The sequence below is a fragment of the Camelus bactrianus genome, chromosome 33 (assembly GCF_048773025.1).
Source record: "Camelus bactrianus isolate YW-2024 breed Bactrian camel chromosome 33, ASM4877302v1, whole genome shotgun sequence".
Classification (NCBI taxonomy): domain Eukaryota; kingdom Metazoa; phylum Chordata; class Mammalia; order Artiodactyla; family Camelidae; genus Camelus; species Camelus bactrianus.
This window is the reverse complement of record NC_133571.1, coordinates 13,241,227-13,269,199: the sequence shown is the minus strand read 5'-3', so window position 1 is coordinate 13,269,199 and position 27,973 is coordinate 13,241,227. Positions and strand designations below refer to the sequence as shown.

The 27,973-nt window shown below is 53.2% G+C and overlaps 1 protein-coding gene across 3 annotated transcripts; it reads left to right on the top strand.

Moving 5' to 3' along the window:
- The first annotated feature begins 353 nt into the window (after nt 1–353).
- TMPRSS13 (transmembrane serine protease 13) lies at nt 354–27,939 on the top strand. 3 transcript variants are annotated; one of them, XM_045515620.2, is made up of 15 exons: nt 354–512; nt 10,228–10,456; nt 11,539–11,643; nt 13,174–13,272; nt 14,029–14,067; nt 14,161–14,283; nt 15,231–15,360; nt 17,486–17,578; nt 18,579–18,622; nt 19,830–19,992; nt 20,867–21,039; nt 23,910–24,008; nt 25,210–25,352; nt 25,506–25,658; nt 26,381–27,939. In XM_045515620.2, exons 1-15 carry the CDS (start codon nt 450–452, stop codon nt 26,405–26,407), a joined length of 1,683 nt encoding a protein of 560 aa, XP_045371576.2. In that variant the 5' UTR covers nt 354–449; the 3' UTR covers nt 26,408–27,939. The 3 variants fall into 3 exon arrangements, with proteins under 3 accessions (XP_045371576.2, XP_074212994.1, XP_045371579.2); XM_074356893.1 differs by lacking the exon at nt 14,029–14,067 and having other exon boundaries at nt 26,381–27,938; XM_045515623.2 differs by lacking the exons at nt 13,174–13,272; nt 14,029–14,067 and having other exon boundaries at nt 26,381–27,938.
- The last annotated feature ends 34 nt before the right edge of the window (nt 27,940–27,973 follow it).

The following is a 27,973-nucleotide window of genomic DNA, read 5'->3' as shown; positions in this document are numbered from 1 at the left end:
GCCCTGGGTGGGGTTTTGGTCCCTGACCTTGGACATCCCTATGCGGACAGGTCACACATCAGAGGGTTCAGAAGTACCTGTGTGGGGGCCCAGGTCAGCAGGGCTGAGATCGTCCTCACAGGGCCTGGGCCATTTCCCCCCAGAATCCCCCTTTGAAAGAGGCAGTCTGGAACCTCTGGTTTCGCCACAGCTGACTCCATGGGGGCAGCTTTAGGAATAAAGGTAGCTTCATACTCCCGGTATTTGGTATTCGCTGAGTAACTGGGATGGCCTGGGAGGAGGGGCGAGGGACAGGTCCGGCTAGTTCTGCCTCGTTGTTTATACACGGGATTACCTCACATGTCCCAACCGGCGGCTTCCCCGCCCGTCTGCTGGGGGCTGGCCCTCAGCCCTCCAGCCCCCTTTTCCCTACATGCCTGGGAAGCCAGGGGCAGACATGGACCTTCCTGATGACACCAGCTGAGCCTGGAGGCCTCACCCCTCGGGAGACCATGGAGAGGGACAGCCACCAGGTGAGTGTGTCCGTGGACCTGGGGCCAGAACCTCCTGGCACTGAGGAAGCCAGGATGGCGCTGGAAGATAGGTGGGGCACCGGCACCGGGTGCCTCGGGTTTCAGGGGAAATTGAATGAGACTTTTCTAATTGGAAGCTACTCAGGAGCAAGATAGCCTGGCCTCCTTTGATCATGGTTCCTAGAAAGGGCCTCCTGGGAGGGGAAGCTGATGGGAATTGGGGTCTGGTCAGGAAGCACCCAGGGCTGTGTGGCTGGATCCTGGGCTCCCTTTCAGTGGCCCGTGACTACCCCGGGCAGGGCACGTATGCCACTGGGACACCTCTGCTGATTGAGAATCATGGAAACCTAGCCTTCTACCCAGTTCAGGGTTATCTTGGGTAAGACCCTAACTAGACCCATAAACCATCCCAGAAAAGGTGACTTTCTGTGTGCATTTAGGATCTTCAGGGGGGCTTTTTCCACTCCCCTTGGTCGTTATTTTCAGGCTCAAAAATCTTCATGCTTGGAAAGTGCTTCCTTATGTCTACCCATGATTCCTTCTGCTACGACTCAGGTTCCTTTCCTCCCCTTCTGCTTTTGGTGGGAGAGAGTAGATGAATGTCCTCTGTGGAAAAACTAGTCATATACACATGAAGGCTTCCAGAAATTTTGTTCAACGGTGCCTCAGCTTTCCTTTCTTGAGGGACGTTAGGGGCCTTGCTCTTGTGCTCTGACTTCGCCTTTGGTCATATTTTGTGCTCATCTCAACTTTCTTTTGTTCTTTACTGGTGTGGGTAGAACCTGGGACTCTGGGAAAGGTGGGCCAACTTTGGATTTGAGGATCAGCTCTGCCTGTGTTCTGGCTTCGAGTTGCTTGTGGTCCATTCTGAACCTCAGATGTGTTTCTGCAAACTTTACTATGATCTCTCCCACCATTCCTCCAGCTCCCTCATGACTTTTTCGTTCCCAGGTTTCCTCTCCTGCCCTCTGCTCTGGTCTCCTTAGTCCATGTGTCTGCCTCACCAAGGTAATTTGGCCCTAGGCCTTTGGGACTCATTGGAGCCTCCGGTGAGCAGTACAAGTGATGCAGAGGGCAGAATAGAGTTTTGTCTGAGACCTGGGGAAGGTGAACCCACCATCACAGCCATGAGTCATGTTCCTGGGTAATTTGCTGGGAGCCTAAACTTGATGGTGCCTAACACAAGGCGTGAGAAGGGCTGAGCTATCTGAAGGGTGGTAGGGCCACTCCCTGGGGCAGGAAGCTCATCTCTCCAGAATCAGGGACTAACATGGAAGGTTACTCAAGGGGCACAGGGTGGAAAGCAGGCTTTTCATTAGTGATGGAATAAGTGTCAAATGGTGTGGCAGGTGCCATGTTCTCTCTGGGAGACTGCTCTGACTTACCTTGGATTGAAAGAACTGAACCACTGCTTCCTTGATTGAAGGGTTCTTAGATTTGCCCCCCTTGTTGAAGGTGGAATCTCCAAGATAGTGAGCCCAAGATGGGGACAGAGAGAGCTTCCTGAGGTTCTTAATCTTATCTGCAGCGAGTTTCTTAAAATTGATTAAATTGAAATAGGAACAGACTGGGAGTAACTGGTTGTCTGAGGCTGTGCCTCCTCCCTGAGGGCTTCATTGCAGAAAGATGCATTGTGAGTTTTGTCCATCAGCTCCAAAAGGGAGTAAGGAAGATGGTGGTCAGTGGACTTAAGCCTGCTGAAGCTCCTATGGGAACTGGTTGGGACTTCAGGGAGATCTTGGAAAGAAGGTGGAGAAGGCTCACGGCTTCTTTGTGTTCAAAAGAGAAGCTGCGTGATGTGGTAGACAGAACACTGGCCAAGTTCCAGGTCAGTGGTGACTTAGGACCAATCACTTAACCTTTTGCACCTTAGCTTCTTCATCTGTGAAATGGAATAAAATAGGGTCTACTTCAAGGAGTCTTAGAATAATGTCTTCAAATAATAAGGCTCTTTTAGAACAGCGTCTGGCATGGATCGGTACTGATACAGAGGCAGACATGTATTCATGGTGTTTAGAATTATTTTCATCGTCCTACTCATCACCACTATCATCATCTATGGTCTACGGTAGCTTCTCTAAAAATTTGGACAAACATATTCTGCTCTCTGTGCCTCAGTTTTCCCACCTACAAAGGAAAAGGGTTAGACAAATTGCCCCCGAGGCCCCTTTCTGGTTCCATGACAGACTCTGGAATCATGTAAAATGGGATCACAGGTGTGTCACACTGGATATATGCATTTGTTCTTAAAAAAAATAGTGCATATTTTCTGTTTTTTTCCAAAAGGCATCACATTCTCAATGCTTAAAGAAGTGTTGTGTTTATTAAAGAAAGATTGAAGTAGACCCCCTGATAAAGGAACAATCCGTTGTGGAGTGGAATTTCTTATTCTGGGTCTTCTTAAAGTGGAGCAGGTTTTCAGTCAGCCCAAGGTCACAGATGCTATGAACTTGAGAATGGCTGGGGGCCTCAGGTCTGGTCCAGGATGAGGCACCCTCCCCAGAGTGGGCTGGGCAGGTTCCCAAGATGGTAGACCAGCAGGTTCAGGTCGCTCTGCCATCCCCTAGACCCCAAAGGGCAGGCACTCCCAGCACCCCTTTGCCCCTTCAGGTATGCAGCCCTCCCCAAGATCACTGAGTTCCGTGTTGGCATTGGTGCTGAGCAGCCTTCCACCTGGCCCTGCCTCCCCAGCGTTGTCCCATGACCTGGCAAATGTGAGCATGAATGTGTGGGAGTGTGTGTACGGGGCTCCAGGCCGGGTGCCGGGCGGGAAGGCTGACTGATGTAACAGTAGCACTTAGCTTAAGTGTCTTGTTTTGGCAAAACAACTTCCTCTTGGTACAGCAGCAACAGGGGTGAATGGTGCCTGGCCAGGCAGGGAGAGTCCTGGGTGGGGGGCCAGAGGGAAGCCAGCACAGGGAACCCAGAGCTTTGTCAGCCAAGCAGAGGCCTCAGCAACACCAAGTGGAGTCTGGCTCCACCAATAGGGAAGCAACACCCAGGACTGTCCAGGGAACCCCATTAGGTACCAGCCCTGAGCTGTGTTGTCACTCTAGCATTGGCAGAGAGGGGACATGGGGAGAAACAGCAAGTTCCTAGGCAATCAAACTTTATTTGCTTGGCAATAGTGGGTGCTTAATGTTCTTTAAACTATTTGATGAATGAATGAATGAACAAGTGAATGAACAGGAAGGTGTTTTGATTCTGGTCTAACAGGGATCCCTGAGGGTTTTTCACGTGCACAAGAGGCATCGTAAACTAGAAGGAAATTTAGTGCTCAGTCAGGCCAGCAATTTTCTAGTTCTTTGCAGCAGCAGCCTCTTTTGTTCAAGTGAAATCTAATGTGGAACCCACTGTATAAAACTGAAAAGTTAATCTACTCTGCTTGAAGTGGGGTAAAGGACTTAAAGCCTTTTATCTACTAAACTGGAATCCAGGGCATCCCAACAGAACTTCTAAAGCTCTGTAGAAACATCAGTAAGACAAAGGTTGGACTAAAGAGTTTTCAAGCTCCTTCTAGCCTGTGATATGCCCAGCCTGAGGATGGCCTGGGGCTGAGGAGGGAGGCCCAGGCAGTTTGGGCTGGGCTTGAAGGGGCCTTTCCTCATGGACATGCCTGTGGGCCATGAAGGCATGTTCAAGTCGCTGCAGGTAGACATTCTTAGGTCTAGCATGAGACCTTTTTATACCTCTCCCTGTGTTGCCGGGGGCTCTGGGTGAGCCATAGTGTATCTGGGCCAGAGTTGAGGCTGCCACTGTGGTTGAAGAACAGTCTCTATGTAAAGCCCAGGGCGCAATCTGTGGCGGCAGCCACATAACCACAGAGGTGAAGCAACCCAAGAGGTGACTGTGACATCACTCAGCACAACAGGGGTCCTCCCTTCCCTGGCACCACTGGCTGGACCGCCTGCAGGAGACCCAGAGAGGCCAAGGGTAGGACACATCTGGGGGCTTGTTAACTTTCACCCATCCCCAACCAGTAAGGGCCCAAGCAGAGTCTGTGGCAGGAAACTCTAACACTGCCCCATTCACCGTGGAAGTTCTGGTATGGAAGGCAGTGGACCAGGTACAACGGGCCTCAGGTTTTAGTCCCTATTCTGCTATAAGACGTACCTGTGTGACTTTGGGCAAAACACACAAATATTTTGGGCCTCTACTTCCTCATCTATAAAATGGGAATAACAATCCTTATCAGCTCCCATCCAGGAAAGTGCTTGGAAAGAGCCCCAGAGCCATGGACTGCCCTTTTCCCCTCTCTCCCTGGCCTGTCCCTAGCTGCTTCCCCGTGGACCCCTGCCCTGCCTGCCGCCTCCTGCCCCAGAACATCTTGAGAGGACTGGATGAATTTTGAGTAGGGGTCCTTGGGAGCTTCAGAGACACAGGCAGGTGGCAGCTGTGACAGCTGGGGCATAGGCCTGGTCCATGACACGGCGAGGGCTCATGGCGATATTAGCCCAGGGGTAGCCCCAGAGACCCCCACCCACCCAGGGGTGGGTGGGGCAGAAAGGCAGAGAATGATTGGCAATACTAGGCCAAGGAAATGGCCCAGAGTCACCCATGCTTTGGCTCTGCCCTATCCACCTGCTCCCCACCCCCTGGAAGGCTGGGGAGCCTCTGATCTGCAGGCAGGTTGTGGAGAGCCTGGGCCATGGCCATCTGAGTTCCATCCCTGGGTCTTCTGCTCACCAGCCAGGGCTTGGAGTTGGGCCGGTTCTAGTCCAGGCTCTGCCCCTGGTATCTTGGGACCTTGGGCAAGAAGTCTCCTCCCCTCCCCGTTCCCCACCTGCTCAAGGCATCTGCTCTGAGGGTGAGGTTGGGCCTCCAGGAAGGGCACTGGAATCTCAGCAGTTGCTCTCCAAGAATTGAGGATAGGAAATGAGTTACTGCTCTAGTAGGTTAGACATCAGGTAGGACGTCCAGCAGGGTGAGGCGGCAAGCTGAGAAATGGGTAAAGCAGGACAGCTGTGGAACGTCCTGTTGCGGTGGTCCTGGAGAATGAGAACTCTTCCCAGCATCCTGCCACGGTTTGGGTTGAGGTTCAGAGTTGAGAGGATGGAGTAGGTGGTCTCCCTCTGGAGGCGGTGTTCCTCTGGTCATGGGGCTGCATTTCCATCCTGCTGTCCCAGCTGGGGTTTGCAGTTCCCCATGTGGGCAGCTCTATTTGGGACTTGGGGTGCCAGGACTTTCCTCTTGCCCTAGTCTGTGGGGCCAGAAACTTTCCATCTGCCTCTCACCCTGCCTGACACCAGAGTGCTCGCTCTCCTGAGGCCAGGGCCTCCAGGGCCTCCAGTCCTTTCTTGGATATCCCCCTTTCTCTCCTCCACCCCCATCTCCTCCTCCATCCCCACACCCCACAGTTTCAAACTTGGGAAGACTTTGTGTTGGGCTGCCGGGGCTCAGAGTCAACCATCTGGAAGAGTCAGGCTGGGGACTACTCACCCCTCCTCCTGGCTCCTTGTGTACCGAGCCCCAGGTTAGTTCCCTTTTACATGTCCCACCTGCCTCTAGACTCAGAGAAGAAGGACCCAGGTCGCTCTCTTACCTGGACCCCAGGGCTCACCTCCCCAGGGCCTTTCCCCCCTGCTTCCTGCCGGCCAAGGCCATGGGTGGGCGCCTTGGGACCTACCTGCAGGTGCAGCAAGCATCAGGCAGAGGGACCAGCAAGGCTCAGGAGGTCTCCCCCTTCCTTCTTGGCAGCCCTGGCTTCCTGCTGTGCCGGCCCCCCACCAGTTCCCTCCAGCCTCCCCCAGGTCTTCTCACGTGTCTTCCTCTGGGCCTCCACCACCTGTGGTCCTCCCAGCCCTCTCTCCTTCAGCCCCTGCCTGTCATGATGGGGTAGCAGGACCAGGGTCATGGGATCCTGCTCAGCTGGAGGCAGCCTGAGCTGTTGCCTGGGAATCAGAAGACTGTGACAGAGCCCCATGACCACTCATCTGTTTAGGGGCTGTAGGCATGATCTTGAGTCCCTCTGAACCCCAGTTTCCTCATGGATAAACTGAGGATAATAATTCCTATCTAGCTTGCTAACTAGGAAAATCAAATGAAATAATGGGTGTGAGAATCAATGAAATAATGGGTGTAAAATCTCTTAGCAAATTGTAAGCCCTGAAGAAATGGAGAAGTTACAGTGCACGTTCGTGATACTTTTGGGCTAGACTCACTTGCTCTGAGTGGTCCTAGTTAGAATCCAAGCCCCCTCATTTACCTGGGATATGAACTTGGGCATGTTCTCAACCATCTTGGACCTCAGTTTCAAAATATGTAAAATGGGGTTAACAATACCATCCCCAAAGAGCTGTTATGAGGTCAAAATGGGATCAAATAAAATGCCTAGTGGGAGCTGTTATCTTTATTATGATGATACACATTTATAAACCTGGCTCTTTCATATTTATTCCACGTTTATCCTGGGGGAAGGAGGCAAGGTCAGTCTCATTGTACATGTGTGGAGCAGACTCTGAAGGGTTAATGTACTTGCCCAAGCCAGTTAGGAACAGATGCAGTCATATCTGAACACAGATCTTTCCATTTCAAGCCCAGTGTCTTTAACAAACAAGCAAATACCCACCATCACAGTTAATGGTCCTCATGTCCCTACTTCACATACGTCATCTGTCACTTCAGTGCTATGAAGATGGGTGACTGGCTCACCATACAGATAAGGAAACTGAGAGGTAAAGAGGTTAAGTCACTTGCCCAGAGTCACCAGTTGGCTCAGAGAGTACTGGAGGGCTGTGACGCTGCAGCTCCTGTCCACCAGGCTCTTCCTGGTCCTGGCACGCCATCGGACCAATCCTGGTTCCCACTGGAAAGTTCCACAAGCCTGAGATCCCTTCAGGAACCCCTGGTCCCACCCCCAGGCTCCCCATGGCACTCCTGGCCCTGAAAGTCCCCAGGTCCAGTTCTCAGGCCCCATCACGGGTGCAGAACCAGCGTCCTGTGCAGCAGTTTCTGAGAGATGGCACCTGGAGGCTCCTGCTGCTGACTCGAGCAGGCAGGGGACTCAGATGCACACAGGCTGGGGGCAGGTTCCTGACTATGTGATTCTGGGCAATCTGAGCTCCAGGCCTAGGATTCCTCATCTGTAAAATGGGCTTCTCAACATATCAACCTCTCAAGAATGGAGTGAGGACCTCAGGAGGCCATTGTCGTGCAGGTTTATTGTAAACCCTAAAGTTCCATCCATTGTGAGCAATTGTCATTTTATTGTAGAGAGTTATGGGGATTTCTCCCAAGGTCAGGGAAGACAGACTGTGAGCACAACAGGGAGGGAGGCCTGGCAGGCCAGCTGAGATGCTCCGATGCCAGGGTGCCGGCCAGATGCCGAGGCCCCCACTGGTGCGAAGGAAGCACAGGGCTCGGGCTCATCCCTCTGACTGAAGGACCTTAGTCTGGCCTTTGTCCAGCACCGTCTTTTCTCCCAGGATGAGCTCACACCACGTTTCAGCCCTCTGGCTGTGCCCAGGGCTGTCAAGTCTCAGCGTGGTTGGCGCTGGGTGTGGCAGTGCAAAGGGGGAGGGGAATGACCCTTCCCTGCCCAGTCACCGGGTGCCCGGCATTGGCACGAGATTTCCTATTTTATCTCATTGAATCCTCAGGGGTAATGGTCCTATTCTACAGAGTAAGAAAAAGAAAAAGGGAAGTTAATTGGCTTAGCCAACGTCACACTTGTCTGCCTGACTTGAAAGCCAGTGCTGTGAACGAATGCATTCTCCATTTCAGCATATCCTTACCACCTCCTTGCTCCAACCCCAGTCCTGTTCCCCCTGAAGCTTCCAGGAGCTAACCTGTCTTCGTTTTGTGGAAATCTAGTCTCTGTAGACAACGGAGGTGAGAGGGAAATCTGAGCTCTGGTTCAGCTAGGGCAGCAGCTGCCTCAGCTGCTCTTTAAGTCCCTAAACACACACAAGTGTGTCCCTGCTCTGATGGCTGGGGCATCTGGACTCAGGTGTATTTACCTGTATCCATTAATTAACCCCAGTCACTCCCTGGGACCCGACGCTCCGGGTCCCTGCCTCTGGCAAGCTGAGTGTGATCAGGGACTCGAGGCTCTTCCTTTAATTCACCCCACAGCCTCTAGAAAGATGAAGAAGTGACAAAATCCATTACCTCTGACTCTCAGAAGATGTAGTGAAAACAAAAACCAAAACAAAACCCCCGCCTAGTAGGCTTGATGGTACTGATGTGAGCCAGATGTTCTAATGAGGAACTTTTTATTAACTGGGTTGCTTACTAATAATGTCAAAAGCATTCAAGCATCGTGGCAGGTGAGGGGTGGAAACAGGGGTGCCTGAGGTCCAGAGCCTGTCTCTTCTGCACAGCCCTGCCGACCAGGTCCCCAGTGCAGGGTCCCTGAGCACAGGCATGCTTCCCTCACCATTCCTGCTGCCTCCTGGGAGACCACCATCCTGAGAATCCAGTCAGCGGTCAGCAGACATTATAATGAGGGGCAGGCATGGCCCCTGGGCCAGGCCAGTTCCCAGCTACCCCTGCTGTTCCGGGGACTCCTGGAGGGGGTGTAGGAGGCAGAGGTGGTGTGAGGGAGGGCAGAAGACCTCAGCGAGGGGCCAGAGGGAGGTGAGAGGATGCCTAACCTTGTGGCAGGGACTGGGGGTCCTGCAGACCAGGACTTGGCAGCCAGCAGAGGCTGCTCATCAGCCCTGACTGCTCGCTGGCTCCCTCTCCCAGGTTCAGCACACCCAAAGGCTCAGGCTCTCCAGCAGGGAACAGTGCTGGTGTTCCTTGGTTGCCCGCTCCGGCCAGCTGCTGCGTTATCTCATGTGTCCCTCCTCAGGGAGGCAGCAAAGCCTAGTGGTTGAGCTTGCCCTCCAGAGCCCGACTTTCCGGGCTCACATCCTGTCTGCCACTCTCTAGCTACGAAAGCTTGATCGAGTTACTTAATCTCTGCCTCTGTTTCCCTCGGTGCAAAACGGGGGGAAATAAAGAGTTCCTACCTCATAGGGTCATTCTCAGGATTAAGTGAGTAAACACGTATAAAGCACCCAGCCCTCTGCAGCTATAAAGTGCTACATCTAAATGAATAAATCACTCCACCTACAGCTGAGTGAGGTTAAGACCTTGTTCCCCTTCTGCACCCTGCCTTTCCCGTTTCCCTGATGCCTCTGTGCATGTGCACGCGAGTTCTGGTGTTGCTGGGAACAGTGCGGGACGAGGCAGGTCAAGGCTTTTCTTAAGCTGTGCGTCTCACAATTTTTGATGACAGCTCATAGTAGGAAAGCTGTTTTATAATCTAACACACAGACACAGAAGGGCGGGATGCAGGGGAGTGGAACTGAAGAGGGCAGAGAGTGGCGACTTCCCCTCAGAGTGAGGGTCTGGCCCAGCAGCCTCTTTTTTGAAGGTCTGTGGACACAGGTAGCCAAAGCAGGTGCCCCCACGCCCTAGGCCGTTGGCCCACTGTCCTCTGCCCACCCCCGCAGTTCCCTGTGATGAGGAGAGACTGCAAGGAGTTTGGGACAGCAGGCTCTTTGAACTTTTTTGTTTTTGTTTTGCTTGTTTTTTGTTTTGCTTTGTTTTTTATTCTGTGAACTTTTATTCCATCTTGGACACTCTCTTCTCACATGCTTCCCTGTCTGGGGTCTCTGCTCACCCTCCAGCCGCCTGCCCTGGCTTTTATCTCCTGGTTCAGCAGGGCTGACAGCTGGGTGGGATGGCGGGGGAGCAGCTCGAGAGACGACCTTCACTCTGCTTTCAGAATGTTCCCCCGGCAAGGACTCCTCCTGCCCGGGCTTCCTCAGCCCAAGGATCCCCGGCCCGTGCATCACCTTCCAGGTCATCGTCCAGCAGGTCTTCCACGTCAGTCTCCACGACATCCTCTCCAATGAGAGTCTACCTGGTTAGAGCAACGCCAGTGGGGGCCGTACCTGTCCGGGCATCTCCTGCCAGGTCCCAGCCAGCTGCCAGGACCACTGGGGAAAGCCCAGGTAAGAGGACTCCTGCAGGGAAGGCAAGAAGAACAGGGAAACAGTCCACGGGTGGGGTGGGGGTGCAGAATCTCCAAGTAGTGGCTCTCTGCTCCTCCTCTGCCTCTTGGATAATGATATGTGGGGCGGAGGGGGAATGGTCAGGTGGGTAGTGGGGGGACCTGGGGAGGTGATGCAGAGAGGAACCACGACGTGCAATCCCAAAAGAGTGAAAAATTCGGGCAAAAGGGATAGGTGATAAGAAACCAGGACCCACAAAGCAGGTGTAATTTTGGAGGCTGCACACTCTGGGTTAAGGTGCAGATTTTGAGAGCAGGCGATCCCATTTAGAAATCAGGGTTCTTTCCTTGGGCTGCCCTGTGGGTGTGTCAGCGAAGCTGGGGTCTGCATCGGAACAGGGTCATGATCATGGACCCATCTGCGGGTGGAGGAGCAAAGGGAGAGATTCTGACCAGGCAGACACTCCCCACTCACAACTTTCCAAACTGGTGTATATGATTCAGCTAGAAGAGAGTTAGAGATGTCAAACGGGCCTCCAAGGCGGGCTCTGCCCTTAATGAAGCAGTCTTTCTGCCCATCCCAACTTTGCCCTCCTCCTGTCCTCAACTTTAGCCTGCCCCCACCACCAACCACAATATAAACAGACCTGGAGGAGCATCCTAGATTTGGAGCCAGTCTCAGTCTTGCCCTCTGAAGGGTTAGTGAGACACCTCGGTGTGGAGACCTTTGGCACCAGACACATTTCATTTGAATCCCTGCTCTGCCACTCACTAGCCAAGTAACCTTGAGCAAGTCATTTAACTTCTACGAACGTCAGTATCCCCATCTATAAAACGGGCATAATAATGCCAAGCTCTTGCAGTGGCTGTCAGAATTAAATAACACATGCAAATGCTTGGCTGGTCCTCAGCAGATGCTAAGTAAAAGGGAGCTTGGTATCAGACAGAGGCGATGTCATATTCTGGGTGGAGAGGTCCTAACAGCTCCCCCACCCTGGGCCAGTCTCCTTTCCTTCTCCCTCCTCCACTGTGTGGGACTCCCCTCCAACAGCCTCACCCTCCCTTGCTGCCGCCCGCTCCTAGGTATCAGCTTGCCCAAGTTCACCTGGCAGGAGGGCCAGAAGCGGCTGCCGCTCATCGGATGTATCCTTCTCCTCATCACCCTCGTGGTGTCGCTCATCGTTCTCTGTGAGTTTCATGGAGGGAGCAGGGTGGGGCTCTGGTCATTTTGGGGTAGTGTGAGGTCCAGGGATGGGGGTGCACAGCGGAGAGACAGGATGGGGAGCACATGCTCACCCACTGTCATGTCCACAGAGGGAAACTCCTGCAAATGGCCTTGGACCATGGCACCTCCAAGCCCCTTGCAGGTAGCCAGGTGGAGAGTATGGGAGATCAGAGGAACCGGGCATGGGTCCCATCTGTGCTACATACTGTGCAACTTCCTTGGGCAAGTTCATCAACCAGGTTGAGCTCAGTTATTGCATCTTCAAAAGGGATTAAATTCATTCATTCATTCAATTTACTATGTGTTCCGTAAAAGTTCATGAAGATTTCCTGGGGTGGTGAGGAATAAACAAGGTAATGGCTCAATGCCTGGCACGAAATTCCACTCTGAAAATCTTATTCATTAGAAAAACATAAAAGCACTGATTAGGAAATGTCCCTCAGGCATTTTCAGTCAATGCGATAAAATGTTCAGGGGTCCAGGCTCCCTCAATTCAATGGCCCCCTTTGGAAAAGGTACTCAGGACATGTTCCAGGGCTCCCTGCCAGGGAGTTCACCATGAGCCCAGCACTGTGGGAAACCTTAAGAGGGAGCAAAGGGGAGGACACATCACATTGCCCTGTCATCAGGGAGGGTACAGGCTCTGGGAAACATAGTTGGGAATGATTAAGATCAAATGGATTTGAGTATGACCAGCAGAAGAAGTGACAGCTATTGGGGCTGGAGAAGCAGGGGACAGCTCATGAAGGCCGTGGGGCCAGATAAGAACCCAGAAGATGGGGGAGCATCTTGGGCAGGGCATCTGAGCAGGATGAGCAGCTGCAGGAAATGTAGGGGGCAGATGGGTAAGTCAGCTTGGGGAGAGGGAAGGGACCCACTGGACCAGAGAGAACATTTGGGGACCTGAAAGTCATCTGATGGGCACGGCTGGGTTACACTGTAGAAAGCTTTAAATGCCAGGCTGAGAGATAAGGATTCAACTAAACAGGCAGTGCAGCGTGGTGAAGGGAGGGTGGGAGACTATATGGAAACAGCCATATGGCAGGGCTGTTTGAGGAAGAGGCTGGTGCGGGAGGAAGACGAGTGCCAGTTAAGAGTATCACTTTAGTATCAGACTAACCTGCAGAGGCATCCCTGCTCTGCCACTTACCAACCATGTGACTTCAGCAAGTTCATTAACTTCCCAAGCCTCAGTTTCCCTGCCTGCCTGACAAGGTGGTGGCGTTACTGTGACAATGTTTGCGAAGTCCTTGGCACAAAGCCTGCCACGCAGCATCCACGTGACCCTCCTACCAGGATGCGCTGGCCTGCTCTCCCTCCCTTCCCTACGTGGGGCACCCAGTCCAGGGGAAGCCCTGCCAGTGCACTGAGAGCTGGAGGAAATAACCCGGGGAGGGTTGAGGTGGCACCAAGGGTGGGCTCGCAGAAAAGTTAGAGCTCTCAGCATGGTTTCACAGCATTTCCTGACATCCGCTGACCTGTGGACTTCCCAGGGCCAGGGAGGAGGTCACTGAGCAGCCATGCAGTGGGGTCAGGACTAGAGCCCCTGCCTGCCGACTTGCCGTCCAGAGCTCTCCCTGCTACACATCAAGGTGATGCCAGGAGGTTCAGTGCCCAGGATGTGGGAGGGGGTAAGACCAGGGCATGGAGAGGAGGGGCAAGTCCAAGAGATTAGGAAGGACTGGTGTAGGCTGCAGACGAGAGGCAGGGTGAGGAGTCAGAACCAGGGTTTCTTAGGCATCCAAGGGGAGGTGTCTCCAGGCAGGAGGGATGACAGTTCCTAGTTCGGAAATAGATCGGTCTTAGAAGAAGTCATGGAGCTGATTTTTACCTGTAGTTTGTAAAGCTGTTGTCTTTTCAGCCCAACTTGTCCATTTGGAAATTAGCTACCTAGGGTTTTTCATTGAGTGGGCAGACATTTAAAGGCATCAAACCAAGTAATGGGGCAGAACCAAGCCCAGGGGACATCACTTGTTTAGGGAAGAAGGAGGAGGAAGAAAATCCAGGAGCTTCTGAGGCTGGAAGGACAGCCTTTGAGAAGACAGGCTAGGTAGTGGTTGCAGGTGTGTGACTGAAGATGGAAATTTCTCTGCTAAGACCCACAGAGCACAGAGATGAAGGGATGCCAGAGGGGCTCTGAGGAGGGGCCTCTGGGATACTGGAGGAGGGGGTTTCTCTGATCACCATTTGGCCAGCAGGGGAACTCCCAGGGTCGTACCAACCTTCATACCTCCTTTCCCCCTCTCCTCTCTCTGGGTGGCTACTCCAGTCTGTGTGGTGCTGCCCTGCTCGCAGGAGCTTTCTGGAGTATTCCAGAGCATTCCTAAGCAGACTTTCTCACCATACAGATGGGGGACGAGAGCCCCAGAGTCCCAGAGGGATGGCAGGTCAGTGATTCAGAACCCCCAGGGCCTTGGGCTGCTTAATGTCATGTCTCTCTGGGACTGGCAGTGACTCAGCTTCTGTTTCACTTTTTTCAGTCTACTTCTGGCGGGGCCACACAAGAGTCAAGTACAAGGAGCCAGTAGAGAGCTGCCCCAAGCACGCTGTGCGCTGTGATGGGGTCGTGGACTGTAAGCTGAAGAGTGATGAGCTGGGCTGTGGTAAGGAGGCTGGACAGCAGGATGTGTGCGTGTATGTGTGTGCACCCTGGGGACTGCAAACCAAGCATCAGCTCAAACGGGACGCGATGCATAGAGACTCGGAGGATCTAGGTTCTAGTCACAGGAGACTTGGGTTTGGAACATGGCTTTGGAACATGAGTGCTGTGTGATTTGGGCGAATCACTTACCTTCTCTGGGCTTCAGTTTCCTAATTTGCAAAATGAGTGGATTGAACAAGATTAGTGGTTCTCAAATAAAATCTGACAACTCCTAACTACCAGGCTGAGCCAAGTAGAGCTGCTGTGGCTGGAGGCAGGTGAGGGGCCAGAGCCCGATTCACGTGCCCCTCCTCTTTGCCCAGCAGGTGCCCCTGACTAGCCATCCCTGTGGTTTCATGAAGATCAGTTTGTAAGTGAAGGCCTAGATGAACACAAAGTTCTCTTGGAGCGCCGCTCTGGGGGGGGGGGGTTGCATGCGTTGTCCACATACAGCCCCAATGTGGGTGTCTGTGGGTGTACGTCCACCTGTTCTGCTCCCCTGGGGTGTATACGCGTGTCCTTGTCCATGACTGCATCCATCTCTGACTGAGACTGTCCAGTCAGAACTCAGTCAGATCATCCCCCTTGTCACTCCCTGATTTGTGCATGGCCCCACCCTCTTGGGTTGACAACTCCTGGCAGTGCTCAACCCTTCTCCCAGCAACAGCCCCTGGGTCCTGCCAGATGGAGAGCTCTCTCCATCCTGCCCTAGCCCCTCGCCTTGGCTCAGCCCTTACAGAGTATCCTGGGCTTCTGAGCACTGGCTGATGGTCCTCCCATCCCGGGCCAAGCTTCTGGACATTTCATAGGCAAGAAGTCTCAGGACAGGAGCATCTCCTTGGCTCATTCCTCAAGAACACGGAGCTTTCTGATGCTGAGGACCTGCTCTTCCCTTTTCTTGCCCTGCAGTGAGGTTTGACTGGGACAAATCCCTGCTTAAAGTCTACTCTGGACCCTTCCAGAAGTGGCTTCCTGTCTGCAGTGATGGCTGGAATGACTCCTACTCAGACAAGACCTGCCAGCAGCTGGGTTTCATGAGGTAAGCCTCGCCCAAGAATCCCAGCTTGAAGGACACCTCAGGCTCTTTGCCAGGGCATCTCAGGTTCCCCAAGAGAAACTCAGATTAAAAAGACTCTTGGGGACCAGGGCTGAGGTCACTAGTTTGGTGGCCCGGGGAGCCCAAGTCTGGGGACAAGCTCCTCTCATGATGCCAAGGTAGTTATTTGATCTGCAACAGGGTGACATTCCTCTGCGGGTCTTTGCACCAAAGTGCCCTCATGCCCAAGATCACATTCAATGGTCTCAGTTGCCCTGTGAGGTGGGTAGGCATTTGGGCCAGTCTCGTCTTCCCCTCACATCTGGAAACTAGCAGCTCAGGCTGTACAAACCCTTCAGCAGACTGAGCTGCAGCAGCTGTGGCTCGGGCTGGAATTCATCCATCGAGGAATGAGATGGGCAGGTGTGGCCAGGTGAAGTCAGTAGCATCTTTGGTTCTAGATTTTAAACAAGAAACTGGTGCTGATGGGTGGAGAAGGGAGTAGGGTTTACCATGACCTTCCTGCTTGAAGGAGCCCCTGATTTACAGGTCACATAATCACCTCCATCCCATCTTGGTCTGAGTTTTCAAAGCAAGTAGTTTTGGGGTTCACCCACATGTATGGAGTTGTGGGGAGAATGATTTATTTAGGACCTTACTGTTGCCTCTCTGTAGAAGAAGCACCAGAAAACCAGGGCTTGGGGGCCAGGACTTAGAGCCAGTTCTCTGCCCCCGTTTCATCCTCAGCATTCCCATCTGTGTAAGGGGATCTGGGTGATCTCGTTGGAAGATGACAGGCATCTTTTATTGTTGAGTTGTGTGGCCTTATGCAAATCTGAACTTCCCTTGGGCTCAGCAGATTGTGTCATTTATTCAAAGAACATTCATAGAGCTTTTTTATGTGCCAAATACTACGTGGCACCCAGATAAGATCCCTGCCCTTGGATGATCTCCGGTATAGTGTGGGCAGGATAGGTTTAAGCCAATAATCACAGCACCATGTGATGTGTGATGCAAAGGACATGTGCGAAGCAAAGGCACACAATGGAGAGGCTGCCCGACTGCGCCTGGGGGCGAGCAGGGGGTGGGGGAGGCCCCTGGGTAGAGGAACAGCACGCACGAAGGCACGCTCTCGTGCGGGGGTGTCCCATGTTCTAGAAACACACCAAAGTGCCACACAGATAGCGGTCCATGATCCCCCATAGCAGAATCACCTGGGCTGCCTATTAAACTGCACCCTCAAATCAGACTCTCTGGAAGTAGGATTTAGAGCCTGTTTAACCAGTCCCCAAGGTGATTTTATGCACGCTGTGGCTGAGATCCAGTGAGCGAGTAAAAGCTTCTCAGGCTTTCATGTGCAAACCCGTAACATTGCGATCCTTAAAATGCAGATCCTGGTTCAGCAGGTCGGGGGTGATACAGCTGCTGCCAGTCCATGGATCACAGTTTGGATAGAAAAGAGCTAGGCGGGTGTTTCTCAGACTTGCGAGTGAATCAGAATCACCTGGAGGGCTTGTTAAGACACGGAACTGGAATTCTTGATTCAGCAGGTCTGGGGCAGGGCCCAAGAATTTGCATTTCTAACAAATTCTCAGGCAGCGCTAACTGCCCTCTGGGATGAGGCCACACTTTTATTTTTTAGGTTGCTTGTTTGTTTGTTTTTTGCATCCTTTTTTATTGAAATATAGTCAGTTTAGAATGTTGCGTCAGTTTCTGGTGTGCAGCATCATGTTTCAGTCACACGTACACATACATTTCCTCGTTTTCATATTCTTTTTCTTTATAGGTTACTGCAAGGTGTTGAGTATAGGCCCCTGTGCTGTACAGGAGAAACTTGTTTCTCTATTTTATACACAGTAGTTAGTATCTGCAAATTTTGAACTCCCAATTTAGCCCTTCCCACCCCGTTTACCCCCGGGAACCATAACCACTTTGAAAACTACTAGGCTAGGGCCTGGGGCTAGTGGCGGCAGTGTGGAGTGGGGTGGGGCGCGGGGTCTGAGACTATGGGGTCTCAACTGCTTCTGGCCTCTGTCACCAGGGCTGGCCAGGGCTCTAATACCAGCTGGGAGGCCAGGAGTGGATGCTGCTCCAGGAGGCTCATTCTCCTTTCCTCCCTCCCTTGCAGTGCTTACCGGACAACCAAGGTGACCAACAGGGACTTTGCCAGCAGTTTCTCAATCTCTGAGTATAACTCCACCATCCAGGAGAGCCTCTACAGGTATGTGGGGCAGGCCAGGCTGCCTGTCTGGGAGCGGAGTGAAGGAGTGCTTTGAGTCAGGGAGCCCCTCTCCTTTGGCCTTTCTGGGCCCCACCTCCAGGAGTCCCTTGTGAATGTCAAGAGCATCTCAGAAGCAGTCCCTAACCCACCACCTGCCTCCTGACCTGAAAGTTATGGAAGCTTGGGGCACAGAGCACCTTGAGGTCAGGGATGCCCCCCAAGAGTTTACCTGATTATCAGAGACAATGAATAGACCTTGGGGCCACCTGTCAGCCTGATGTTTGGATGGAAAGCTGCTGCAGGAAGGGGGCTTGGGGTGGAGAGGGAGAAATAGCAGTGGGGTCGGGAATGGGGAGGGGGAGCAGCAGCAGGGGGAATGGCAGGTACTTGTGGTCAGGGACAGAGAGGCCCATCTGGAAAGCATCGACCTCCCCCGGGCCTCGCCATCTGTCGTCTTTGCACTGCAGCTGCCCTTGTCCCAACGCCACTGAGGGGGAGGCTGGGGGATGCTCCACCAGCTAGCAGTGTTTACCTTGGGGAGAGGTGAGAGGAAGCCAGGCCATGAGAGAAGAAGGCATGGGGAGGGGAGGGAAGCAATGAGCTGCACTCTGGATGCCTGCTTTGTGCTGGGAGGTTTGCATGCTGTGTTGCTGGCGGAGCATGGGGGGACTGTCAAAGGACCATTGGGCCACCTGTTTAGCTGTGGAAAGATGCTTGGCCAATGAAGTCATGAGTTCAAAGGACAGATCTAGCCAATGTGTGCCATCTGCCACAGAGAAACTGGGAGGTGGGAAGGGCGGGGATGGTTTGCACAGAGCTATACCCATTCCTGGAAAAAGCACTGGAAGGGTCTGTCCCACTGGGAGTGAGAAAGGTCAGAATCTCCATCTTCTTGTGCAAAGGAAATGGGATAGGAACTTAGCAGGGGCCAATCAGGGATGGCTTCCTGGAGGAGGCAGCTGACGTGCACTTTTCTCATCTTTTGTGTTTCCTCCTGCAGGGATGAATGCCCTTCTCAGCAGTATGTCTCTCTACAGTGTTCCCGTAAGAAGATGCTCTTCCTCCTGCATTGTGGCCTGTGTGGGGTGGGAGCCATGGGGCAGAAGGGTGGGGCCCCGGTTGGGGAGATGGCCAGCCCTGGGGGTCTAAGCCAGGAAGAGGGCCTTAAGCAGCAAGCCTGCTTCAGGGCCAGGGTCTCTGGAAGGCACCTGGACAGTCTCAGGGTACCATTTCCCCTTCTCCTGACTCTGCTCAGCCCACAACCTTGCCATTCATGTCTCCTGGATTCTGGGCAGGGGGCAGAGGACTGGGAGAGCAGGACCGGGTTAAAGCTCTGATGTAAGTAGACATGGAGCTAGGTCTACAGCCAGCATTTATGGAGCACATCTGATGCCTAGGCGCTGTGCCTACATCTTTATAAACATGATTGCATTTAATTCTTACCAGACAGGGGCCATTATTGTCCATTTACTGAAGAGACTGAAACATTTGATTTGCTTAAGGTCAGACTGCTGGTAGGTGAGGAGCTGGTACTGGACCTCAGGTCTGTCCCCAAAGCCTGAGCTCTTAACTGGTGCACAAGTGCTGTGTTCTTATGATGACCGGGGGTGGGGGGTGCTCCCCTGAGCAGGGCAAGCCCACCCCCTCAGACCACTGCTGCTTCTTCACCCTCTCCTCCTTCAGTGAAAAAAAAAAACACTTGTGTGAACAAACGCCACAATTTTGGGGGGATGATTCATTCCAGAACATGTCTGGAAATGTTCCCTTGGGGCTCAGGGTCCCCAACAGCACTGAATGACCCACTGAAGGACCATGTATCATGGGAAATGATGCAGGATGTTTTGAAACGATCCCCATCACAGCACTTACCAATTCAGGGTCGTGTTACACTTGGTCTGCTTTCCCGAGCTCCTGACGGCAGCCCTGGGATTCACCATCGTGGCCCTAATGCCTGGCAGAGTGTCCAGAGCACCAGGCACTTAGTAAGCATTAGTTGAATTAATGGAAGAATGAATGAGTGGCAGGAAAGAGGAACCCATCTAGGCTCAAACTTCCCAATGGATGATCCCCCCAAGCAACCCCGCCATGTGGGAGCTGTGCCGGCAGGAAGCAGCTGTGCTGCATCAGATTCAGTGAGCAAAGCAGCGTCAGTCGGTGGGTGGGGCTGCCTGAGCCTCCCGTGGCCCTGGGGACGAGGCAGGGGTGCTGAGAAAAGCGGAGTTCACAGTTCATTTCTTCTGCTTCTCCCCAGACTGTGGACTGAGGGCCATGACCGGGCGGATCGTGGGAGGGGCTCTGGCCCCAGAGAGCAAGTGGCCTTGGCAAGTTAGTCTGCAGTACGGCAACACCCACATTTGTGGGGGCACACTGATCGACGCCCAGTGGGTGCTCACCGCTGCCCACTGCTTCTTCGTGTAAGTGCCCAAGGAGGCAGGACTGCGACACCATTGAGGGTCCAGGACACCAGGGAGGGCTGACGGCTGGTGAACTCTTGGTGGAGGGGGGCTTTGGTTGTGAGCCTGGCCCATGCGGACTGGGCAGCACAGGTGTGGCGAGGACCATGATTTGCAGTTGGTTTTAGGTCTTGGGCATGAGAGTTGGGAGTCTGAGCTAGCACAGAGTGAGAAATGCCATTGGTGGCCCCAACAGAGACTGAGGCAGGGAGGTGGAAGGAACTGGGAGCCTGCCCTAAAGAAGCGGGTGAAATAAAGAGGCTTTGGGCTTGCTGCTGCTTCCAGCCGCTGGAAGTTACAGAAGAGCCTGAGAGATCAGGACTGCTGTCCCAGGAATGGCGGGGAGGGCAGTGCAGGCAGCTTCTGACAGTCACCAGCCAGGCTGGTCCCTTTGAGCTGGTGGACAGGGAAGGGCTCGGAGACAAGGCCTTAGGGGCACTTGCCTCCCCAGTAATGAGTCTGCAGGGGGTCACTTTGTCCTGCCAAAAGCTCCGTTTCCGCTGGGGATAATATGGCTGAGATGTGTCTGCCCACATCATTTGATCCTTGGCGGGATCCAGAGGAGACAGTCGGGTGAATGTCCCCAGAGGTCTTACTCATCCCTTCCTGTGTTCTACTGTAAGGTTCAGAAGGGCCAGTTCAGAGTGGTTTTTTGGAAGTAGGGGGTTGTCTGTCATGGACCCCTGGGCTAAGACAGAGAGCTCCCTCCAGAGGTCACTCATCCACCCTCCTGCCTCCAAGCTAGTGCTCTGGCTGCAGCCCTCTGTGTGCAGCAGATGCTGCCAGAGGGCTCTGCCAGGTGGTAGCTGGACCATGCTCTCTGTGGCTCTGGTAGGACCCGGGAGAAGATCCTGGAGGGCTGGAAGGTGTACGTGGGCACCAACAACCTGCATCACCTGCCCGAGGCAGCCTCCATCGCCCAGATCATCATCAATGGCAACTACACGGATGAGCAGGATGACTACGACATCGCCCTCATGCGGCTCTCCAAGCCCCTGACCCTGTCGGGTGAGTGAATCCACGCCTGCCATACCTTACCCTGCTCATCCCACAGTCCGTGGAGCCCAGTCTTTGCACTTAGCAGCACTCAGCGACCCATCTCGGGGCCCAGAGCTTCAGCATGGCAGAAGTCACAGACTCTTAGAGATCATTTAGAGGAACACCTCTATCTTACAAGTCGGGGAACTAAGCCCCAGATGTTGGAAATAAATTTGCCCCAGTGACACATCTCACATTGCAAACTGGTGACAGAGCCGAGGTGCGGATACTGGTCTTCATCAGGATAAACAGATCCAAGTGTTTCACTGGGATATTGAGCACTTAACAAGGGCCAGGCATTTCACATCTACAATTTCATTGACTCTTCCCAACCAATCCTGCGGAGCAGCTGCTATTATTAGCTTCATTTTACATTTGAGGAGGTGGAGCTTTAGAGAGAGAATCCCTGAAGCCTCGCATTGGCAGCTGCAGGACTGGCCCCGGGTCAGTCTGGTCCCAAGCAGTTGCTCTTCCTGCTCTGCTGGCTGCTGGCAAATTGAAAACACGAGGCAAGTACCCACACATTCAGACAATTAACTGCCAGGAGGTTGGAGCTGAGGACCAAATGGAAGGAAGGCAATGCTACCCAAGTTCTCAGGAGGAAATCAAAGTCTTCATTACTTCGTTGTACTGTATATTGTATTGCACATTACTTCAGTGTGTTGTGCGTACAGTACATGGTATTTGTTCATGTATCAAATACTGTGTGTCTTCTACATAAGCAGATCTGCAGTTGCAAAGCAAAGCACAGAACAGACGACACCCACAAACAGCTGTTGAGAAGCGAGGGATGTGGTGTCGGGGGCACCCCGGGGAGCAGTGGTGGCACAGATGGGGGCACCAAGTCAGTCTTGGCAGGCTAGGGAGGCTTCCGGAAGCTTTGGAGGGCTCTCGGGTTCGTTCAGCCTTTCTGGTGCTCTGGGCCAGTGAGCTGGTCTTTCTCGGCACATGAATTACAGAAGGCAGTGTCGGTCCTGAGTCAGAGCAGTGAGCTCACCAAAGTCGTGCGGGAAGGAGGACACCCTGCCCACAGCCCCGCCTACCAGGAGCCACGCCCACCGAGGGTGAGCCCTCCCCACCCCACTCCTGCCCTCCTGCTGCCCTCCTGCCCCTCCCCGCCTTGTCTGTGGAGCCTGAACTATGATGTGACAGTTGCCCTGGTGCCCCGCCCTGCCCCTCAAGCACACATAAAAGGGGACAGGCCGTCTGCAGGACCAGAACAGGCCTTCCCAACCTGTGAAACGCAGGCTCCATTTGGCTAACCATCCAGATCTTACCTGCCATCACTCCAAACCCCGTTATTATTTGGACTTCCAAATCAAATTAAATAGTCTGTGAAACAAAATTAAAGCTATTATGTAAAATCACCATACCCATTCTTCCAATAGCAAAAATCTTTAAAAATATCTGGTGTGTAACTTACTTTATCACAATCTAGGTATTTAGAGAAATATCTTTTCTACGTTTTATTATCTATATTTTTGAAAAATGTAATGTTTAGGTAATTCTCCAAATACAAATAAAAATTATCAAACTTTCCTACTACCTGCATTTTTACTACTACTAGAAATTTGCCTTAAAATTGTATTAAAACCATACTCGATTTGCAAAGGTTAAAAAAAAAAGCCTTTATGGCATTGCCTATGCTCTACCCACTACGGTATTCCCCATCCAGACTCATGAATAGCACCCCTGCCACCCCACCCCCAGGGCAGGAAGCGTATCTCCAGTCTAAGAATCACAGTTTAGGTTTCTGTGGTCAGACCATAAGCCCTGATTTTTGGTTGAGAATCAGGGCAGATTTTCTTAAACTCACTTGGTAGGCCAAGCACTTTGAGGTCACAGTACTATCTGGGAAAACTTGTGAAAGCTCGCCGATAAATATAATTGCCACGTAAAAAACAAGTGGCATACATAATGGTGTTACGTGTTTTTAAAACTGTATATCTCAAAAACAGGCGCAGACGATTTTAAGAAGTCATGTTTTGCAGTTTTGGGTTAGTAATTGATGCCATCCTTTCATTTTGTTTGTTTGTTTGTTTACGCTCTAGCAGACAAATGTGTTAGACTCCCAATTTATAGAAGAATTTAACATTCATTCTGCCTCCATCTCTCTCCTCCCTCCCTCCCCTCCTCCACATGAGCGCTGTGTGTGGCAGGCACTGTTCTAGGTGCAGGGGCTGCAGAGAGCCTAACAGTTGACAACACTGCGAATGTTCTATCAGCTATTTCCCTCTTGCAAATTCGAGTTTGGTGGCCAATGCCCTAGTCCATCTAGGGACTCTAGTCCTCAGAAGGGGCTTGTGAACTGATACACAACAGCGTGGGCTCTTCCCACTTGGAGAGGCTGTCTCACCCTGGAGGGAAAGCCTCGAGCCCTGGCCGACCAGCAGGTGCCCTCCCTAGCCCAGGCAGGACACACCACTGAGACTCCATGGCCCTGCGGTCCCACCCGGGACTTAGCCTGTGCTGCTCCTTGCTCTGATGGTTGGGCATGGAAGAGGCTCAGCCAGGAGAGTCACTCTTGGTGCGGAGAGACCTGCAACCACCCAATGTCAGCTTGGCAGAGGGGAGCTTCCAAGGCATATGCATCTGCCCACGTGGTACTTACTGAAAAATTGGCATGTTTGGGGGACTCTGACAACACCCTGAAGGCTAGAGGGTCTAGATAAAGTGACTGAGTTCCTTGCCTGGTGGGTTCAAGGGTCTGGAAGATTCAGAACCACTCTGGGGGCAAGAAGGGGGTCCTAGGACATTGGTACTCCTGTCCCACCATGCACCAGCCCCCCTCAAAACCTCCAGCCTTGTCCCTTCACTGATGTCTTGAGGTCTTGTTACAGCTCATGTCCACCCTGCCTGCCTCCCCATGCATGGACAGACCTTCAGCCTCAATGAGACCTGCTGGATCACAGGCTTTGGCAAGACCAAGGAGACAGACGGTGAGAGACAGATGCTAGACTTGTGTGTGTGTGTCTATATACACGTGTGTCTGCATGGTGTGTGTGTGGGTAGTGTGTCAGGGTATATAGAGCAGGGTCTTCCTAGATGAGGGTTTGGGCACGTAGATTCATGGGCCTGGGTGTGAATGAATGTGTACACATACACCTGTGTATATATCAAAGCAGTCGGTGTGACAGTGCCCCAGCCAAGACCAACAGGAAAACCCCTGCAGTTGGAGGAGCTCAGTTCACTGCTCTCTGCGCTGGGCGGGTAGTCACACCAGGGAGAACCATGCGGTGTCTGGACAAGAGGGTGCTAGAAAGGACTTACAGTATTTGGATGGTTTGGTGGGGGGGGCGTCAGAGAAATAGAGCATTTCTCTAGATCAGATGCTTTCAGGAAGCAGGGATAATTCTATGAGTGGTTATCTTTATAATCTCATCTAAAAGGAGCTAAGAGTAGACTGAGTCTCAATCTGTAGTTGATAAAGGAGCAGCAGACACTCATCCTGGCTGGGAAAGGGGACCGCCTGGTCCTTCTGTGGTTTGACCAACCTTGTTTTCGTCTGTGCTGAAACAAGGTTAGGAAGTGGTTTTGTTTTGCTTCGCTTCATCACGATCACAGGGTGGCCTTGTCTGGTGTCAGTTCTGTAGGTTGTGTATATTTGGCAGGAGAGCACGGTGGCCAGGCTGGCCTCGCCATGAGACTCTTGAAACTTGGATCGGCCGCTTTGCCCTTGCTCATGGGGTGGAGTGGTGACTGGCCGGGAGCAGCCTTGTTCCGATCTCAGCTCTGTGACTAGCTGTGCGACTATGGGCGAGTCCTTCGGCTCTTTATATCTCCCTCTGTAAATGGATTAATCACACCTGCCCTTCTCAGGGCACATAGTTACCAAAAACAAATGAGGTGATATATTTGACAGTGCTTTGAATATAGAAAAGCATTGTGCAGCATGTAAGGCGGGCCAATAGGCCTTTGAGTTGTCTGTGTGTGTGTGTGTCTCTGTTATGTGTGTAGTGAGTTGTGTATGGTGCCAGGGTGTGTGTGCCCATTTTCCTGGGTGGCCCACTACGGGAATGGTGCCCTCCATGCCCAGAAGGCTGCCACTCTGGGGCCTGGGATGAGCAGTTGGAAGGCCATGAAGCTGCCTGGCGTCTCACTCCCTTCCCATCCTCTCTCCTCCACCCCACTTCACTCAAGAGAAGACATCCCCTTTCCTCCGGGAGGTGCAGGTCAGCATCATTGACTTCAAGAAGTGTAATGACTACTTGGTCTACGACAGTTACCTCACCCCAAGGATGATGTGTGCTGGGGACCTGCGGGGAGGCAGAGACTCCTGCCAGGTGAGGCTGCTTTGGGGTGGGGCTCAGGTCCCAGGACACCAGCGGAGTGGGAGAAAGCTAGGGTGTTGGAGTCGGAGGGAGAATCAGTGCCCACCATTTCTTGCTCGAAGACCACCTCCCCTACCCTGCTGACATGTGCACCCCTCCCTGTAGGGAGACAGTGGGGGGCCTCTGGTCTGCGAGCAGAACAACCGCTGGTACCTGACAGGAGTCACGAGCTGGGGCACAGGCTGTGGCCAGAGAAACAAACCCGGCGTGTACACCAAAGTGACAGAAGTCCTCCCCTGGATATACAGCAAGATGGAGGTGAGCGCCCCACGGTGGACATGCACCTAGCAGATGGGGAATTCCAAAGGTTGGGTGCCTGGAAGAGGGCCGGGCCTTTCCCCAGGGTCTCAGCAAGGTCCCTTCACCCCCTCGTGCTTGGGGATGTTCAGAAGGTGCAGAAAACCAGGACAAGAGTCAAATGTTGGGCCAACTCCAGCTGCCTGTACTTCTTTCCCCACCTTTTCATCCTGTGAAACAGAGCTCAGAGGGTTGGGAAAGGGATGGGCTAGATGCTGGCCCCAGTATCACTCTCTTCTCCCCAGTGGTGGCCGAGCTGTAATTCACACAGGCCACTGAGAGTAGGGAGCCTCCTTTCCTTGGCAGAAGGTTGGTCTCCTGGGGAACTGGACATCAGGAGATGGAGAGCCACCCCCACCTCTGCTGGACCAGCCCCACCCCTCCCTTCCCGGGGCCTGTCTCTTAGCCGCAGGGCAGGGGTGCTCTGCCCAGCCTTCTCTTCTCTGCAGTGGGCCAAGCAGTGTGAGCTCTGGTGGGGATGGGGAGGGCTACTCCAGAAACCCAGTGTGGCGGGTTTCTCAGAACCAGCTTCCTTCTTTGCCCCTTTGCTGTCCCTCTTCTCCGAGAGGCAGTGCCAGGCGACAGCTGGGCTGAATTTTAGGCTCTGAGCCTCGACCTGCGGCATCTGTGTTCCGGGCCCACCAGGCCCACCCTCATCCCATCCTCCTTCTTCTCTTCTTCAGAGTGAGGCGCGCTTTCGGAAATCTTAAGCAGCTGTCCTGCTCCACTTGACGGCCCTGGCTGCTGTGAAAACTCTGGCCAAAGTGACCGGGCCATTTGCAGCAGCATCCGGGCTAAAGGCCACCAGATACTTTCATGACTGCCACCTTCAGCGTCTGCTGCCTCTGAACACACACACGTGTGTGTGTGCATGTGTGCCTGGGTATATGTGTGTGTCACCGCTTTCCCAAGGTCTTCAGAAACCAGGAGAGCTGTCAACACTTCCCAAACCCCAGGCTGGAAATCACCTGGAGATAACTGTCTGGGCACCGTGGAGGTTCCCATGGGGGTGCCCAAAACAGATGGAGGAGGCAGAGCCCAGGGAAGGGCCTGGAAGGTCACATCAGGAATTCTTGCTCCTTTGACTCTGACTCAGACTAGCCCAGGATGGGCAGCCACCCGGTGGCCCAGCCATCACTGCCGTCAAGGGACAGTGAGAGGTTTCATGGAGTGCCTGCACTGTCCCTAGTGGGAAGATATTCCTGTTGGCATTCCCAGCATCCTGCCCTCTCTGAGCCGTCCTGCTGGTGCCACTGGTGTGGAGCGGGGCTGTGCCGTGGCTGTCCATGCTGACCACTGTGAGCAGGGCTCACTGTCCTTGTTTGGTCACAGGCTGCTGGAGGCAAATTTCATTTCATTTTTTTTTATATATTCAAGAAAGGGAAGTAGATGTATTTTTAAAGATTCTCCAAAAATTCCAGGAGCCAAGAGAGCTAGCATCAGTCACCCCAAGAACTCCGAGGGACCCCTGGGAGCTGAGCTCTGGAGTCCCGTGGAATGCTCCTGGCCTCAAGGGACTGGATGAAGGGGTCCCGTTGAGATACTCAGGGAAGTGAATCCTACGTTGGCCGGCGGACAAATCCAACACAAAGACAGCCGCAACGGCTGCTGCATCTCGGGGCTGCAAGGGCACAAAGGAAGCGATGCTGCTTCTCTGTGAGCCCCTGGAGCCTGGGGACATCCATGTGGACTGGCATCTCTCACACCTGGGGCCGTCTTGGGACTTTGGAGCTTCCTCACAGCTTTCTCCACCTTTCGATGTCTCAGTAGTTCCAGAGACATAGCATTGTCATGAAAACTGTCATGAAGGGAAAGCCGACTCTGTCCCCAGGCCCTCCAAACAGCCCTTCTGAAGGATCCGAGTCGCCCCCTCTTGCAGGCCATCAGCACGCCCAGCCTCTGCACCAGCTGAAGTCCTGGACCGTTCCCCATCCTTTTCTCTGGGGCGCCCATGCCTCCCGCAGTTCCATTCTCCTCGCCTTCCTTGGGATTGTGTGGTGGTGCTCTGACTCCCAGAGGTGTGGTCCAAGCAGATCAGCCCAGCCCAGCACAGGCAGGCGGCTGCTGGGGCGATTGTTCTGGAAGAGCAGGCTGGAGCTGGCTAGTGTGGCTGGGCAGAGTCTGAAGGGGCTGGTTGCATGTCATTAAGGCTGGGGGGTCGGGGAGGGCAATATTCACAGCCCCAGCAGCCCCCAGCAATGGTCTTCAGCAATAAAAGTTGTGTGACCTGAACAATTTGTCATTGGGTGTTTTACTGGTACCCGAGGTAGAAAACT